At 38.9% G+C, this 16,819-nt stretch overlaps 2 protein-coding genes across 2 annotated transcripts in view; one reads left to right on the top strand and one right to left on the bottom strand.

The window, feature by feature from the left end:
* The window catches only part of NUBP1 (nucleotide binding protein 1), a 7,612-nt gene extending 3,872 nt beyond the window's left edge, over positions 1 to 3,740 (top strand). Inside the window, exons 8-12 of the mRNA XM_010578522.1 lie at positions 576 to 730; positions 1,824 to 1,934; positions 2,059 to 2,161; positions 2,898 to 2,981; positions 3,572 to 3,740. Coding sequence (XP_010576824.1) covers positions 576 to 730; positions 1,824 to 1,934; positions 2,059 to 2,161; positions 2,898 to 2,981; positions 3,572 to 3,624 — 506 coding nt within the window. The 3' untranslated portion in view covers positions 3,625 to 3,740. The remainder of the gene's footprint in view (positions 1 to 575; positions 731 to 1,823; positions 1,935 to 2,058; positions 2,162 to 2,897; positions 2,982 to 3,571) is intronic.
* Positions 3,741 to 4,664: 924 nt separating this feature from the next.
* The window catches only part of TVP23A (trans-golgi network vesicle protein 23 homolog A (S. cerevisiae)), a 20,344-nt gene continuing 8,189 nt past the window's right edge, over positions 4,665 to 16,819 (bottom strand). The window contains exons 4-8 of the mRNA XM_010578523.1: positions 11,492 to 11,640; positions 10,456 to 10,545; positions 7,086 to 7,211; positions 5,256 to 5,385; positions 4,665 to 4,827 (exon numbers count right to left, since the gene is read on the bottom strand). Of these exons, the coding sequence (XP_010576825.1) occupies positions 4,766 to 4,827; positions 5,256 to 5,385; positions 7,086 to 7,211; positions 10,456 to 10,545; positions 11,492 to 11,640 (557 nt within the window). The 3' untranslated portion in view covers positions 4,665 to 4,765. The remainder of the gene's footprint in view (positions 4,828 to 5,255; positions 5,386 to 7,085; positions 7,212 to 10,455; positions 10,546 to 11,491; positions 11,641 to 16,819) is intronic.

Consider the following 16,819-nt stretch of genomic DNA (forward strand, 5'->3'; position numbering starts at 1 on the left):
CCCCCCCATTCCTATACTAGATGGGACGTCCCATGGTATGGAATACCCTGTTGGCCAGTTTGGGTCAGCTGCCCTGACTGTGTCCTGTGCCAACTTCTTGTGCCCCTCCAGCTTTCTCGCTGGCTGGGCGTGAGAAGCTGAAAAATCCTTGACTTTAGACTAAACACTACTTAGCAACAACTGAAAACATCAGTGTTATCAACATTCTTCTCATACCTAACTCAAAAACATAGCACTGTACCAGCTACTAGGAAGACAATTAACTCTATCCCAGCTGAAACCAGGACATTAATGAACAACGTAAGTATAGTATAGTAAGCTATGTGAAAAAGTGAGTGAATGGTTACCTGTTTTCTTTAGTTGAACATACTCATTTGATGGAGTTAGAAGCTCAACTCTGTATTTTTTTATTACTATTTTTTTTTTAAAGCCTTGGCAAAACAAGCTTTTCTGTACTTAAGTTGACAAGTCAGAAGAGTCTGCATGCCTAGACTATAAAAGTTGAAGTAGACCCTAAACTTTGAAACACAGGGACATATTTTTTCTCCCTTCCACTTTCTTATCCTTTCTTTTAGGGTTGATCAAACAATTTCTTCGTGACGTGGACTGGGGTGAAATCGACTACCTGATTGTAGATACGCCTCCAGGAACATCAGATGAACACTTATCTATTGTGCAGTATCTCAGTGCAGCACACATAGACGGTGCTGTTATAATCACTACCCCTCAGGTATGAGAACTTAATTCCCATTGATAGAAGCATCGTGGCAGTTAAAGCCAATCCTTGGTTTAGAGTCTCTATTTACCTTGAGAGAAATGATGGTACAGAATCTAAGGGAGTTGACTTTATTGTTCTGTGCCTACAGCTGGCTGGTTTGTGAGTTAAATGGGTGTCTCAGTGGAGTACACTCAGGGGATCTGAGTGGGTCACTAAAACCACTGAGCAGTTCACAACCAAGCTTTCATGATTTGTGTGGTGAAGGGAAAAGCAGTATTTCAGTTCCTTCTTCAAGATTAGAGTTTGCATCATTGCAAATCTGTAATTTACCTGCCAACGGCTTAATGCCCAGAAGTCAGTAAGAAGTTTAGTTTTTAAGTGATAAGATGCGCACTGTTTGACACCATGTGAAGTAGCCTGTTGCCTCCAGTAGGCAACTTTGTGATGTGCATTTTTAAAACAAAAATCAGTCCCTGGGGAGATGAAACAGAAAACACATCAAATTCAAACTTCGGCTTTAATGCCTGCTTTGGAAAGGAACAGGAGATCAAACTAGCAAAAGACACGTGGGATTTCTACAACAGCTGAAAGAATAAAATGTGAAGGAAGTGAAGTGGTGAGGGCGATATCAGATAGGTGGTGAGGGAAGAAGGGAACAGGAGAACTGAATGAGGTCAGGCATATATGCGAAAAGTCTGAGGGGATGATAAGCTATTTCAAATTTAATTTGAAAAGAGACAATAAGCATAAGCCTGGTGGTTCTTGTCCTTGCCTGCCCTATTGAGAATACCAAGGGTCTTTCTGTAAACTGAAAATGTAAAAAAGTTACATTTAAAGAACTAAAGATGTGAGATTAATATAGGACATAAAACATAAATACAGCTGAATCAAGTCAGATTTCAAAACAACCACGTTCAGTAGGCTAGAACTGTTGTACCTGTCCTGTTGCTAAAGCACATAACACAGGTTTATGTTCCTCAAAATATGAAGAGAGCAGTAATAATTCATTATGAACTTTCTTTAAAATAGCTCTAAGGATGTCACTTAATGGGTTTCAGCATCCAAACATTCCACTCAAAATAGCAGTATTTCCTAATACTTGTAGGAAGTATCACTTCAGGATGTTCGGAAGGAGATCAACTTCTGCCATAAAGTGAAACTGCCAGTCATAGGTGTTGTGGAAAATATGAGTGGCTTTATTTGTCCAAAGTGTAAGGTAAGGCTATCTGTATATTAAAGCATTTTTTTATCTTGATGTTGTCTGTGTATAAAACATTGCTCCAAAAATGCCTCGTTCTCAGAATTGCAATGTTTTAACTCTGGTTTTCATGTTGTCCCAGAATGAATCACAGATCTTTCCCCCAACTACTGGAGGTGCAGAGAAGATGTGCCAGAACTTAAATGTTTCCCTCCTGGGTAAAGTGCCTCTAGATCCTCAAATAGGTAAAGTTACTGTATTGCACTACATTTAAAACAAGTTTTTCCTCCTATACTGACGTCATTACTGGAAAACCCTGGCTTGGACACTGATAAATTAGAATATTAAACATTTTATCTCTTAGATAAATATCCACTTCTAGATACAACATTTTTTTGAATCAAAAGTTACTGGAACTGTGACATAGCTTGGTGTGAAAAGAGGAAAGCGCTAGGATAATTTCCTTAGCCTGAAACTTTGTCTTGATCAAGATTAGATTATGCATCTTTTCAGCTGTATAATCGTATTCGAAGTACAACATGTCTTTCTCTTTGGTGAAATCACCTGGAAGTGCAGACTGAGTAAAATCGTAACTACTGTGAAGAATAGTATCTTGTAGACATTAAGCATTAAAACTAGCGCTTTAACTTCACTGTTACTGGCACCACCCAAATTCTGTTGTGGATAGTGAGAAGGCCTGGTTCCTTGCCCACTGGCTATTACCAATTAATACTTGATTTAATAACATCAAGGAACAGGTCAGTACTTCCAAATAATGACTGAAGGTTTCTGCCAATAGTATTCCTTTGTAAAACTGTAAGCTGTAGTTCTAGTTACATTACTGACATAAGGATTTCTTAAAAGGAATAGATGCAAGTGGCTCTTTGGAAGGGTATAACTGGTAGCAGGATAAAGGGTAAAATAAAGAAAAGTTCATAATTTCCTGTTGCTTTGCTTTCCTGTTTTTCCCTGTCCTTCAAGGAAGAAGTTGTGACAAAGGCCAGTCTTTCTTATCTGAAGCACCTGAGTCTCCAGCTACATCGTCTTACAGGAATATCATTCAAAGTAAGTCTGAAAATCACTGTGCAAATGAATCCTCTCAGTTCTGAGCACTTTGGCAATACATAAAGGTGCTAAACAGAATTACGTTATTCTGCCACAAATAGTAAAAACAGATGGGCATAGCAATTATGAAAGTAACAGATGCAAACACTATGTTTGCTTCTGGGCATCAGTTAGGACAGGCTTTTAAAGTGATAATGAAACGGTATTTAATAACTGGTTTCAATGTTTGGTTTCAGTCGTTAATTTTCAGAAAAAATGAGTGTGTGCTTGCTCTCACAGAAAAGTTCTAAGATTCTCAAGCAGGCCTGTGGAGGAGGGGTGCTCACCATAGTTGAGTACGCTACAGCTGGCTGATTATTGCCTCCACTTCTAATTGTAATTGCACAAAAACCCCATACAAAAACTACCTAAAGAGCTGGTGATATGCAGTTTAAAAATACAAACAGCTGGGAAATTCCTAAAGCCATTTTCACTGTGATAAAGGCCCAACTTGTGATAATTTGTACCAATAGGGGACAGAGTGACGCAGCAATAACTAACTCCTGATGTGCAACTGAAATATTTATATTGCTTTTTCCCTGTCTTTGCAGGAATTCAGGAATACTGTGATCAACACCCTTTTCAAGAAGAGAAAATTATCTAATCTATGAATGGAATAAAAATGTAGTTCACATTTAATTATAGAAAAGTAACTTATGCCTTGATTTAATAGAAGGAATGTATTCTTTTTATATATTGCAAATAAATTCTTAACATAAATGTTCTTGCCTTAGTTTTTTTTTCCATAGTTCAAGATTCTTGTAGTTCACAAGTGGTCTCAAAGCTTGCTAGAAAGCTGTAAAACTGAGTCTTCGTCTGTGTTACGTAAGGAGCAACCTGCCTCCGGTGTCATGGTACTAACGACCTGAATATGAAGTTGGTGTTTGAAGACACGTGCATACAAGATGTTATTTAGAAAGCTGAATGTAAAATACAGTTCGCTGACATGGGGACGTTGTGTCTAATGTATGTACTATGCACGTGCATATCTTTCCTTTCAGTGGAAAAGATCTGTATTTAGAGGGAAATTCAGTGTAGTTGTGTCTCCTTTTTTTATAATTGGCATCAGCTTTAAAATAAAAACCTACTAGAATTTAGGCAAGTTAATTACAGTACAAGTACAATATTTATTACAGGTATTAGAGTAAGATATTTTAACTATTTATACATAACTGGTTGCTTCACACAAGTACTCTGTGAATGTGCTACATGACTTTTGTTCTTTCTTCTACTTGAGCCTAAGCCTGAACACTCAAAAAATAAACATTCGGTATCTTTACTAACTGGGAGGCCCTTTGTGATTGTAATTCCCCTTTTTATTGACAAATCAAAGCTTTGAGAAATCAGTATTGTGTAGAAGAGGGAAAGGCAGTTTGATTTTCTTTATTGTAGTTCCAAAATTAAACAAACGAGCATTGTCTTCTGATTACATTCTAATTCTTGGTTAAGGTAACCCAACAGTTTCATGTTAGTTGGCAGATTTTTTTTTTTTTTAAGGAAGTGTGGTCTGTATAAACCATAAGCATTGTTTTTGTGCCTATACAAACTGCTTTTTGGTGACACTTTTAAGTAACACAGACTCTAAAACTTTTCAGAATCTAAAGACTCAAACACAAATTACACAAAATCCTTATTATTTCATGCAGGTATAATTGTAGAAGTGCTTTACTTAAATACCTTCATATGAAGAACAGCTTTCATAAATGAGTATTTTTTACTGCTCATCCTTTTAGTTCTTTATTTCATTATCTAGTGCCTGTCTTCCCATGTACTTCAATGTGGCCTCCTGAAATCCTCCTTGCCTGTCCTGTAGAATGAACACAGAAGTGTGGGTGTTAGCGTAACCTACTACGTAGGAATCTTTTCAAAAAAGCAGGGAAGAGCCTGGTGGAAGCCTGAGGTTTGAAGATCGCTCTCCCAGCTATGCCTAAGCAGAGTCATTATAACACCTCAGAAGGCATCCCTCTGAGGATTTAACTTAGAGGACGTTCTTCTTGGGGCTTGGAAGCAGCTCAGCTATGCAGCTTCAGCAGGCTTCCAAATAGAGAGCAAAGTGACATGGGGTACAGCTCCTCCGAGCGAGTTCCACAAGAAAGGCTTATTGGAAAACCAAGATAGCCCTGCCAGGAGTTATTTTAGGAACTAAGACCCAGAAAGAGCCAAAACCAACAGCGTGAGGCAGGTCGGTATGTGATGTTTCATGGGCTATAGCTGATGGACCAACTCCGTACTTACTCTTGGGAACATCTGCTGTGACAAAAAACCTTGAAGTTACTCTGCTGATGCTTTTTTGTCCCCCTACTTTGCAGTGGATGTAGCCATATAAATTAGCAGTCTGAAGGGAGATCCCAGCTATCACAAGAGCCTGTGGACAAACAAAAGTTCAGCTGGGACAAATACACTGCTATCTATGGGCTGCATTTATAGAATGTATATACACACGTGTGTATATGTATGTATATATGCTACTTAGGTATACATACATGCTGTAAGAGGGGGACATTCCTTCCAATAATAAATTACCTTCAAAGAGATCCAATCATGTCAAACAACAGTTCCTTTCTACAAAATGCCTCTCTTTTTATCTAAACATTGATAGAAAATTTTTTTGTCATTCTGTATTTTGAAAGACTTCATTACTTTCCTAAAAGCATTTATTCAAAAAAGGACCTATTCAACTGATTCCATAATCATTTCACTCTTTTTAAGCCTGATTTGTATCTGAAAGTTTCACATCCAGAGACATAGCAAACCTGCAGGCTTGTTTAGCTGACAAATGCCTTATTATATACAAATAAGATCCCATAACTTACAGATTTACAAAGAGCATCGACAGATATCAATCAATATCTAGCATTAACAGGCAGTGAAAATAATTAGATCCTTTTGTGGTACTATAGGCTTAGCAGCAGGCAGAACCCATCTGATTGACTAATGAAATAGCTTACAAAAAATGTTTTTCTTAGCCTCAGAAACAGTTTCCTGGAAGCTATCCTATTTTCATTTGTGTAACTTGCCTTTTACAAGCACCTGAGCAACCTGCCTCCAGGGCTGGTTAGGGTTCCTTCTCCAACCAGCTCTTAGTTTAGCAGACAATCTCTGGTTTTCAAAAAAAAAAAAAAAAGGTGGAGCTGTGGAGAACGACTGCTGGTTTAATTTTAACTATTGCTTGTTTAGGTATGCCATTTGGGGCACTAGAAAACAGCTAATGATTTGCAATTGATTCATACCCACAGCTGAATTTCCTGTTTCATTTAATAATAAAATGTAATCTTGGCTATTACTGGTTATGTAGCTGCACATGTCCAAGACACTTTTTATCTTTTCAAATGGAATTAAGAAATTATACTTAGCATGGCTAGGAGCTTGACAAAATGAATTCTATGGTGATTATCGAAGCACTTAATGTTTACGGGGGAAAACATGAAGGTTTCATAGACAACAATATCTTAACATAATGCAATATATGGGGTAAATTTCTTCTTGTATTTAGAAAAATGTGTAAGGTTTTTCTTTTTTTTGTAGACTAAATGGCTTATAAATACAGTATAAAATACACACTTATAGCTCAATTTATCAAGGTTTTAAGCACTATGATACTGTTTTTTTCAAAAGGGAATGGTACCAGAGATCTAAAATCCTTACTTTTAAGGGGAAGTAACATTCAAGTCCCAAGGAGATGTGAAAACCTGAAAACCAGCATCACTGGTTCATTTTTTGTCCTCTCCTGTTAGTTTCCTTTGACTGAAATAAGTGGGGGAAAAGTAAGTTGCTACAGTTAAAAAGAAGTCCGTAATTTTGCCAAGCACTTAAGTTTCTCAAGTTAGATGAAGGAGTTGACATCTGATAACCTAGTGGAAGTGGGGCTAAAAATTACTAATCCATTCCAGCGCACAGGGCTTGACTGCAGAAAACTCATTGTGATTTCTTGAAGCTGTTTGTTAGCAGAATTTTTGTACTGTTGGAAGATTTGGTTCAAAGACTGTTGCAAAACTAACAGATCTGGGTTTTCCCTCTATCAACACTGTCCATCAGCTATAGGTCTTTCAGTACCCCCAGACTTACCAGCCATTTCAGCTTCAAGGAGAACAAGGTGCTAAAGAAAAACATTGTCCAAATAACTGGACAGATAATGAGGCCAAGCCAAAAGATTCGAGCTTCAGCTTCAGTTGAGGCAGCTACTGTAGGCACCTAGAATGAAAATTATTGAAACTACTAGTCACAAAGACAAAATCCACAATAAATAACAAATTAGCAGAGGAGGAAGAACGGACAAAATTACTTCTTCACCTAAATTTCACTTATTATATGCATAGAAGGAAGACTGAATAAGAAGAGAAGTAGCAAATGCCAAGTTTTCTGCCTGCTGCCCTACTGTACGTGACAGCATTTTCTTTTCAAAATGTTCCGGTCTCTGTTCACATTCAAGTGAGATAATTATTCCTTTTGTCAATGACAGCTCCCACTAACACTACAGATTAGTAGTATTTTAAAGGCAAAGTTCTGTTACACTGACAATTGCTTTTAAAATTCAGAAATAGTAAGTTAACTTCTACATTAGATTCAAACTTTACCAAGGCCTTAGAAAAGTGTGAAACAGGAAGACAGTGTTACAAGCAGAACTTTAGTGTGAATACTTCACTGTCTGTAGTGTAGGTTCACAAATCAAAAGCGGGGGGGGGGGGAATCAGTCTAGTATCAGAAAAGCTATAGTATCTAATGTGGAAATCGCAATGAGCTGTTGCAAGTGCTAACAAGCAAATTTTAAAGATCCCCCACAGGATTTATCAGGTGGTTCCAGCTCAGACAATGAAATTCTCATAATGGTGTCCACTTCCATACATTTTCTTAAAAATGTGCAGTATCTTAGCTTAATTTAAATCTTGCATGAAGTTTAGTTTTCTATTACATAAACTAATACTTCAGTTATGCTTGTGAAATCCACTGATATTCCATAAATTAATAACTGTAGCTTCAAAAATGCCTCTTCTGTAATACTAGTGTTGGACACCATAGTAACTGCTGGCGTCTCTCTGAAAGAGGCATTGTTATTCACGGTGCTTTATTTGGGTTCTTCAGGGAGAGCAAAAAAAGCCTCAAAGCAGGCTGCAAAAAGCCCTGGTTGCAGATTTCTTCAGGTCAGCACAACCCATGTGTCTCTATCTGCACTGAAAGGCTCACTGTTAACTCCTAATGCTTAAAAGAACCTAAAAAAAGAGAATTGTTCAGCAGGTTCTGATCTTTCCTAGGAGACCAGAATTCAAAATCTCACTCTGAACCTCTGACCACTCAACCACCACTAGTGCTAGCTTCTGAAATACAAGCTTCACAACTGGAAAAAGAAAACCCTGTGGACTCTGAAAACTGAAGAGTTTTAGTTCATTTTCAGTATCTGGAATTCTCCATGTAAAAACAACTCATCCATCCAACCATCCATCCATCACGAGACAGACAACATCATCCAACTTGTAAATACAGTTAAGTTACTCTATCTTACCTAAGAAAACCCTGAAAGATGCAATAATTACAAGGTGTCTTTAATTTTTTCATGTACCCTCTAAACCAGTGATGTTGCAGCAGTCCAGAGAATAATGTTCTATGCCTTCACAGTTACAGAAAAAGACAGATGTTGAGTCAATAAAAGGGCTATCACCTGTATCCCAAATAACCCAACAGTAACATTGCATTAGCACTATTTACAAGAAAAAAAAAAAAAGTCAATATACCTGAGAGCTCTGCATCTAAAAGACCTAGGTAATTTGATGAGCAAGATTACAAAAGGCTGCAATCATCCCAAAGAAAAGAGAGGGGAGTTATGGTGTTTGGAACATAAGTGTAAGAATTACTTTTTTTCCAGCAAACCTCAGCAGAAGACAGGATTTCAAGGACAAACCTCTGCAGCATCAGCAGCGCACCAGGAATTAGCTGTTTATTGTTGGTGAGTGACTTGGAATGTTTCTAAGCAAATTAACCTGTAAAGCAAGAGGGTAAACTTCAAGGCCAGATTGGATGGGGCTTTCAGTCAACCTGGTCTAGTGGAAGGTGTCCCTGCCCATGGCAGGGGGGTTGGAACTAGGTGATCTTTAAGGTCCCTTCCAACCCAGACCGTTCTATGAAAGCAAGAGATCTTAAAAAGTTGCCAGAGGACTGGCAAAGGAGGTGGAGAATGCCTGACTGTGGAAAGTAAGAGAATTGCATGTATTCCAGGACCTTGCCATGACAAAGTACTCCTCATGGCTAAACCATGACAAAAAACACAATCCACTCTAATGACATGTTCCTTCTAGTGGTACTATGATTTTCACATTAATCAAGCTACCATTTGCCAAATTTTTTTGAAGGCTTTAGCCCATACAGATGAGTCAACTTTGTACCTGTAGGCTAGAATCAACAAACTGTAATAGGTGAATTAGGCTTGCTCATCTCACAGGAATTTTGAGGTCGGGAGGTCATTTTATTGATACCATTGCTATTAAGTGCTAAGAAAGCTCTTGTTTATTGTCTCGGCTTGACAGAAGTAAGAAACTCTGAAGCTCTTCTAGTTTCTTTGCTTTCATGTAGGCTTGCCTGTACTCTCTCTCCGGGTTTCGCCTGGATCACAGGAAGAAGGTGAGCACCTGTTACCCTCTCAGCGGTGCGCAGCCCCCCCGCCGGCTGCGCTCCTGCCCGGCCGCACTCTCCTTGCAAGCGGCCGCAGGGCTGCTAGAGGGCACTCCAGACCTGCACAGCCACAGGGGTTACACCGGGCTCGGAGCCCAGGCTGCGTGCACGGCTGGGAAGGGACGTCCGAGTGGGTACCGCTTGAAGTCGTGTTCTACCAGGCTCTCGCCTGAACGGGGCTGTAGAGAGGATGTTAGCAAATGAAAGCAAGAACCTGCGGTCTTGACCCTGGCAGCGATGCCAAGCGCCATTTTATAGCTTTTGTGCTCAGGGTGGTTTGGGGGAGCACTAGCAGTATGGGAATGCTCTGTGATCTGGGTTCTATTCCCCACCGTATTCCATGAGCATGAATAAAATACTCATTTTACAATACTGAATTTGAACTATTCAACATTGCTTTCAACATAGATCTTTCCTGAAGAGGATTCTATGTTGCAATTAACCGTGGGAAGATGTGTTTATTACAAAATGTTCTCACTAAAAAATAATAGAACTACCAGAAACACATCATACCTACAGTACCATGCTATGAATATCTGTGCTGCTGATGCATATGATGACGATGTTGTGAGACCAGTTTTGTCCTGAATGCTTCCTGGATGTGACAATCCAGTGTGCTTGCAACTGAATACTTACATTATCTTCTACAGAAGCTGGACAAAAAGTAACCATTACAAAGGCGCTCTATTTGTTACTTTATTTGACATAATATCAGCTTTACAAGCTTTCCTATGGATTCTGCTTGTCCTGTGCCTATGTTTATTAACATACTTACCCTTTTTGCTTCAAACACCCAGTGGCTTTTTCCATCTTCATCAATCTGGTTCCACCAACGCAAACCAACTAAGAGTCTTCCTGTCACGTTCTAGTGACAGAAACAATTATTTGAATTAATCAGTCGCATAATCCACTTGTCAGACTAACTTTAAAAAAAAAAACGCAAGCATGTCTGAAAATCATATTCTTTTATCAATTACTAAAACTAATTCTAAAAGCTGTGCCAGCTTGAGCGCAACAGTCATTAAGGATGGATTACCACAAATTGAGAGGCCTGTTCTCTTCTTCTAATATGATGATTAGCACAATAACATTGATTTAGGTAAGAAATTACAGGATGTATCTTTTCTAAGTCAGTTAGTTGGAGAAACCCCCAATAAACAAATTTCCTCAGTCAGACAGGAGAACTGCAAACAAAAACACACTGAAAAAATGGAAGATTAATTACAAGCAAGCAAGCTGTGTGGAATCAAGCAAACAAATTAAGAAAATATTTCTGCACCTGGATGAATACTAGAAGTTTTCAGTATACTGGAGATGCATCAATGCCTCACTTCTACAAAACAAAAGCCTTGTTCCACATGTGGAGCCCCTGGGATTTTGGGCTGGCCTGACCCACCTGCCTGCATGTGATTAGGGCACTAATGCCGTAGTTGGGCCCCCAGGAGCCTTCTGCAGCTCCTGCCTGCTGGGTCTGGGCACAGTACTGCAGCTTTAGACATCCTTTGGCATCCGTTACTGAAAGTCAGTATGACTTTCTTTCTTTCTTTTTTTTTTTAAGGAGGAAAGCATACAAACAAATCTACCTACGGCAAGGCAATTTTCTCACCATATTAGTAGCTCCCATCAGCCATAGAGAAGAGTTAACAGTAACTAAGATATATAAATGTCTTAATTAAATGGGTTAGACATTTAATAAATCACCAGATCACAATGTCTTTGTCACTTTCATCAGTATACATATTTCCTTTTTTCTTTTATTTAATGGCACATAAAATACTTTCAAAGGTAATTACTATTCAGGGTCATCTTACCTTAACTGACCAAAAGTCAAAGGATAGAAGAAGGAGAATAGTGACAAAACAGGCAACAAAACTGTTGCTGAACCAGTCACAGAACAAGTAGGTAATAATAGCACTCACTCGGAAAAACAGGTGGAAAAAGGTGGCCAGTGGGTGCCTAGAAAAAAAAAACAAAAAAAACCCAACACAGAGCACTTAGGAAGTTATGGGACAAGAAGGAATGTTACAGTATTTCCTAACAATGTAGCATAACACAACTACTTTTACTCTATAATGGTATTTTGGTTTGTAGCTGCTATTATTTCATATGTTGATGTCTATCTTCGTTATCAAAGCAATAGTACTTCCAATAGCCAACCTTCAATCTAAAGCTAAAAGATGGAATGTGTTATTCATGTCAAAACTTTCTCAAAGATAGAACAAAACCTAGAGTCTTTCACCTGTTTCTTTGGTACTGCATGAAGGAATTTAGTGGTTGTATTCAACACTGTACCCTTAAATCCTCATCGTTTCATGAAATAAATCGGCATTGCAAGGCACAAAAGAATTGAGACATCTTACGCCTTTCAGAACTGTTCTGAAAACAAGAACAGGAACTCTGAAACCAAAAAAAAAGTAAAAAAAAATATAGCTGTTGGGTCTAAGACAAAATGAACCTTCATATGTAATGTCTGAAACCAAACACTTCCTTTTACAGATTTGGGAATCTAACAGTTCTTATGAATGAATGTTCATTAATTTCACTAGATACTTGTGCTTTGCTCATCACACTAAATTTTGTCCATAACAAAATAAAGGAGAATTTCAGTGGTAGAAGTAACTATATGGCATAGAATATTGGCCTGTACAGTAAGACAGGGGTGTTGGAGTATGCTATATTGAGCACAGGACAATTTTCAGGGTAATATGCCAACTACAAAAACTTACTTCTGTACGTTGTGTTTGTGTTAATTAGTTTAAAGTGACAATTAACTAGAGGCTATTGCATTTAAGTAACTTCTTCCCTTGAAGCTGAGTGATTAAAACTCGTTTTCTGAATATTTTTTAACTCAGCGATTGCCTTATTAAGCTCCTCTACCTCTGTAAACAAGTAACAGTAGTATGGCCTAGGTCATAATATACTATTTACCTATTAAATATGTTTTTCTATTATTGTGTATAATAAAATGATACATATAATATACACGCAATTAAAATTGTTTATTATAAACTTAAATTATAATTGTAATAGTTATATTTATATCTTTATTGTAATATTATTCTATAGCTGTTTAACTGTTCTAGTAATTATCTATTCTAGAATGGCAATATTGTGCTTGTAGTACTACACACACATGACTGGAGAAGCAAGAATGACACACAGCTGTAGTTTATGTTTACTCCTGATCATACCCACGCTAACCTCAAACTTTCCAAAAACTTAATTCTGACTTAAAACTAAACATGTGACATTTTAAGTGAAGGGAGCTTTTTCTGCCATAAGCAGATGGGTGGGTGGGTGGGTGGAGCAGAGGGAATATTGTGAACTTTAAAAAAACAGTTAGTGTCTTGCTACTTCAAGTCTTGATCTTGTTCAAGATGATGTAAGAGTTCGCTACATCGCTACACAAGTGGTATCTTGTGCCAATACAAGCTATTCATAGTCACAACCCTAAAGCATTCAGGATGGACTGAGCTTTCATAACTGTATCAGTGGTTCAAATGTGAAAGTAACTTTAGAGAAGTAGTGTTTCATTTTGGAAGTCAGATGATGAATTACTGTTTGGATGCTGAATAATCTGTTCCAACATCAAGCTTTGAAGGGTGTCTACTAAAAAAACAGTACGTAAGCAAGAGGCTCACATTTATTACAGCGCTAAACACTTTATTGAGACTATAGAATATCAGTCCTCTCACAAGGATATGGCTAGCTAAGCCAAAGGCACAGACTTGCAGGTTCTTGTCCTAGGGGAGGAATATGGAGGTATATCAAAATTTGTACCTCATTCTTTAGACAACTCTCAATCTCAGAAAATGTCTACCTATTTATGCTTTTAAAAAAAACATAATTCTGAAGCTAATGGAATCCAGTAGATAAACCATTCACTTCCTCACCTAACAGAACAAATGTATTTTCTCAATCCACAGCCATTCAGACGAAACTTATAGCTCCTATCATATACGAACAGAATTTTTAATGAGATAATCCCACATAGATAAAATTGTCTTTTAAAACCTGAAGCTAAACCATCTGCATCCTTTTTGAAACAAAAAACTTTACAGCTTTTCTTAAGTGAAGGCATTTATATTGAATTGAAATCAATTTTACTTTATAAATATTTTTAAAAGCTAATTTCCAGAAATACAATGGCATTAAGGAATCATTGTATAAACTCACATGATTTCTTGTACTAATGGAAGACAGTATAGGCTTTAGAATATGGTAACTTTTTTTTTTCCATTCAAATCTGATAAAGGTAACTAAAACTCTACATTGGCTCTGCTTACTACACGTTTGCTCCTGAAGGCATAGCAACCCACTTGCTTGGACTTTTAGTTATCCTGTTGCATCTAAACATCCATATAGTGTAGAACTGGAGCCTTAAGGCTAAATGGTTACCATTTATCTTGTTACAATAAGCTCTGTTCAGTTTGCAAGCATGATGCCTATTAGGATAGGAATGAGCTGTTATGAATTTAGTTGCATCCCATATTCAAGAATCAAACTGGGTCAACCCTAAGGTATGCTGCTGAACCACAGGAGAATCATTCCCAGTACCTGCCCAGAAGTGCCAAGGCAGAACTTTATATGCTACTTCTTATACCTCTGTCTGGTACTTCAAACATATCTAGGCAAATTTTGAACAGGCTCTCTGGCTTGATGATCTTGTGTGACCTGGCTGACTTGAAAAAGAAGCGACCATATGCTCTTAACTGTTCCAGATCAAATGTTCTGGTACTGCAATGAACTGCAAAGATGGTGTAAGTTATCTTTTTTCCTAACCTTCTTATGAAAGTAGCCACTAACTAAATCACTATCTGCATACCTTTTGCTTTTAAGGAGCACTTGCATATACCTTCGAGAATCATAAACGCACAACTTGTTATAGCTTATGCGAATTCTAACCAAGTTCAAGATATATGAAATTGGGATAAAGTTAAAGACAAATGATTGGAACATGTTGTTATGCTCTCTAACAAGACAACAAAATTTTGCAGCACGTGGGTGTGTTCCAGGCTTGTTTGCACAAGATTCTTCAGAAATATAAAAACAAACTTCTGTGTGAACCATGTAAGGAGTTTCATTTCTGTATTCTATAGCAGAATGTTTTTCAGTATGTCGTGGTTTAACCCCAGCCAGCAACCAGGCACCATGCAGCTACTTGCTCACTCCCCCCACCTCCCACTGGGATGGGGAAGAGAATTGGGAAAAGTAAAAACTTGTGGGTTGAGATAAGAATGATTTAATAACTAAAGTAAAAGAAAATGCAATACTAACAATTATAAAACATAATAATAATGAAAAGGAATATAATAAAATAAAATTTAAAAAAACAAACCATGAAAAAGACAAGTGATGCAAAACGCACCTGCTGACCAATGCCTGAGCAGTGATCTGCACCGACACACACCCCCCCTCTGCCAACTCACCCCAGTTTATATACTGTGCATGACATTCTATGATATGGAATATCCCTTTGGCCAGTTTGGGTCAGCTGTCCTGGCTATGCTCCCTCCCAGCTTCTTGTGCACTTGCTCACTGGCAGAGCATGGGAAACTGAAAAAGCCTTGACTCAGGATAAGCACTACTTAGCAACAACTGAAAACATCAGTGTGTTATCAACATTAGTCTCACATTAAATCCAAAATACAGCACTGTACCAGCTACTAAGAAGAAAATTAACTCTATCCCAGCTGAAACCAGGACACAGTATGAAATTATCTTTTAGTATTGTCATAATGAGGGCAAGAAAGAAGAGCAGTCTCTAATCAAATAAGTATCTACACAAAGTGGATCAATCAATAGTATGGTTTTATACTTTGCCTGTCTATATTATCAAGTACCGTAAACCAGTAGGAACAGATCTCTGAACTGGTGCTGTGGACCTCCTACAAACGTTTCAGGGTGGTTTTACTTCATACTAACTCTGGTCTCGTCCCATAGACTGAATCCGTGGCTCGTGTGCTCAAGACACACTCCTAAGCTGTATTTCCCAGTTTAGGCTATGTTCTCCAAGACTGCACCAAAATATAAACCTTCACTTAAAATGTGTGCTGCTACTAAAGCACAGAAACAAAGCAACTCTGGGAATATTAATCTTGTGTCATGGCTGACTCATCGTGTAGTTGTAAAGTCCCGTGCACTGGAAGGGCAGACATGCTTCACTGGAGACTAGTAAAACAGAGTAATTGTATTGTAAAGCTACATATGTGATTGCTTGTTTGCGCATCTCAGATAACATTTGTGTTAGGCTTAACATCTCTTATTTTTCTTTGTTTACAGCTACAAGAAATATTAACCTTGTAATGGACCAGAGTAAACTGGGGCAAGGTGGAAAGAAGAAAGCAATATAAATCAAAGCTGATTATACATTATTGATGAGTGCATGCGTATGTATAATTCCTCTTGACATAAAACTCTTCCCTTGACACTCTTTGACTGGAGATTCTTCAAAAGCCACAGATGGAACAACAGCTCTGTCGCCCGGGACCTCGGTGCGGACAAAGCTGCAGTGACACCTCTGGTAATGTAGCGGGTAGACGGCTTAACCTGACAGATAAGATGGATCAATGGGTTGAGTTTTCTCCGGTAACAGCTACAAGGATAAGATATAGTATATTTCATGTAACATCATGTCCCGTGGAAGGAAAACATGGCAGCTTCATTGCAAATAACTTCCCATTTCCCTTCAGCTGGGCGTGCGACGCAATGCCCAGAGCGCTCTGCTGCACAGCTGGTTTTGCTGAAGACCAGAGCTCTCTCCACTTGCGCAGCTCTAACAAAACCACCGTTTGGGTGTTGTGTGTTTTGTGAATACGCTGGCTGTGGGTGTGCAAAGCTTCTGATTCCAAGGGCAGGAGGGCGCCGAGCGGCTGGGCTGGCCGCAGCGGTGCGGCTGGCGGGGCCCTGGGCCTCGCCGGCTCCGGCCCGGGCAGCCGGAGCTGGCTGCCCGGCACCGAGCATCCCCGCCACGGGGGCAACCCGTTCCAGCGCTCCACCGCCCTCCCTGTAAGAAACGGGAATCAAGCGTTTAAAGGGAATCGCTTGCATTTCAGTGCGCCGGCCCAGCCGGAGCGGCGCGGGCTGCCCGGGCCCGGCTACCTCAGGCGGGCGCCGCGACGCTGAGGCCTCCGCGGCGG

This window comes from Haliaeetus leucocephalus, unplaced genomic scaffold, assembly GCF_000737465.1.
Source record: "Haliaeetus leucocephalus isolate CR32 unplaced genomic scaffold, Haliaeetus_leucocephalus-4.0 Scaffold636, whole genome shotgun sequence".
Classification (NCBI taxonomy): Eukaryota; Metazoa; Chordata; class Aves; order Accipitriformes; family Accipitridae; genus Haliaeetus; species Haliaeetus leucocephalus.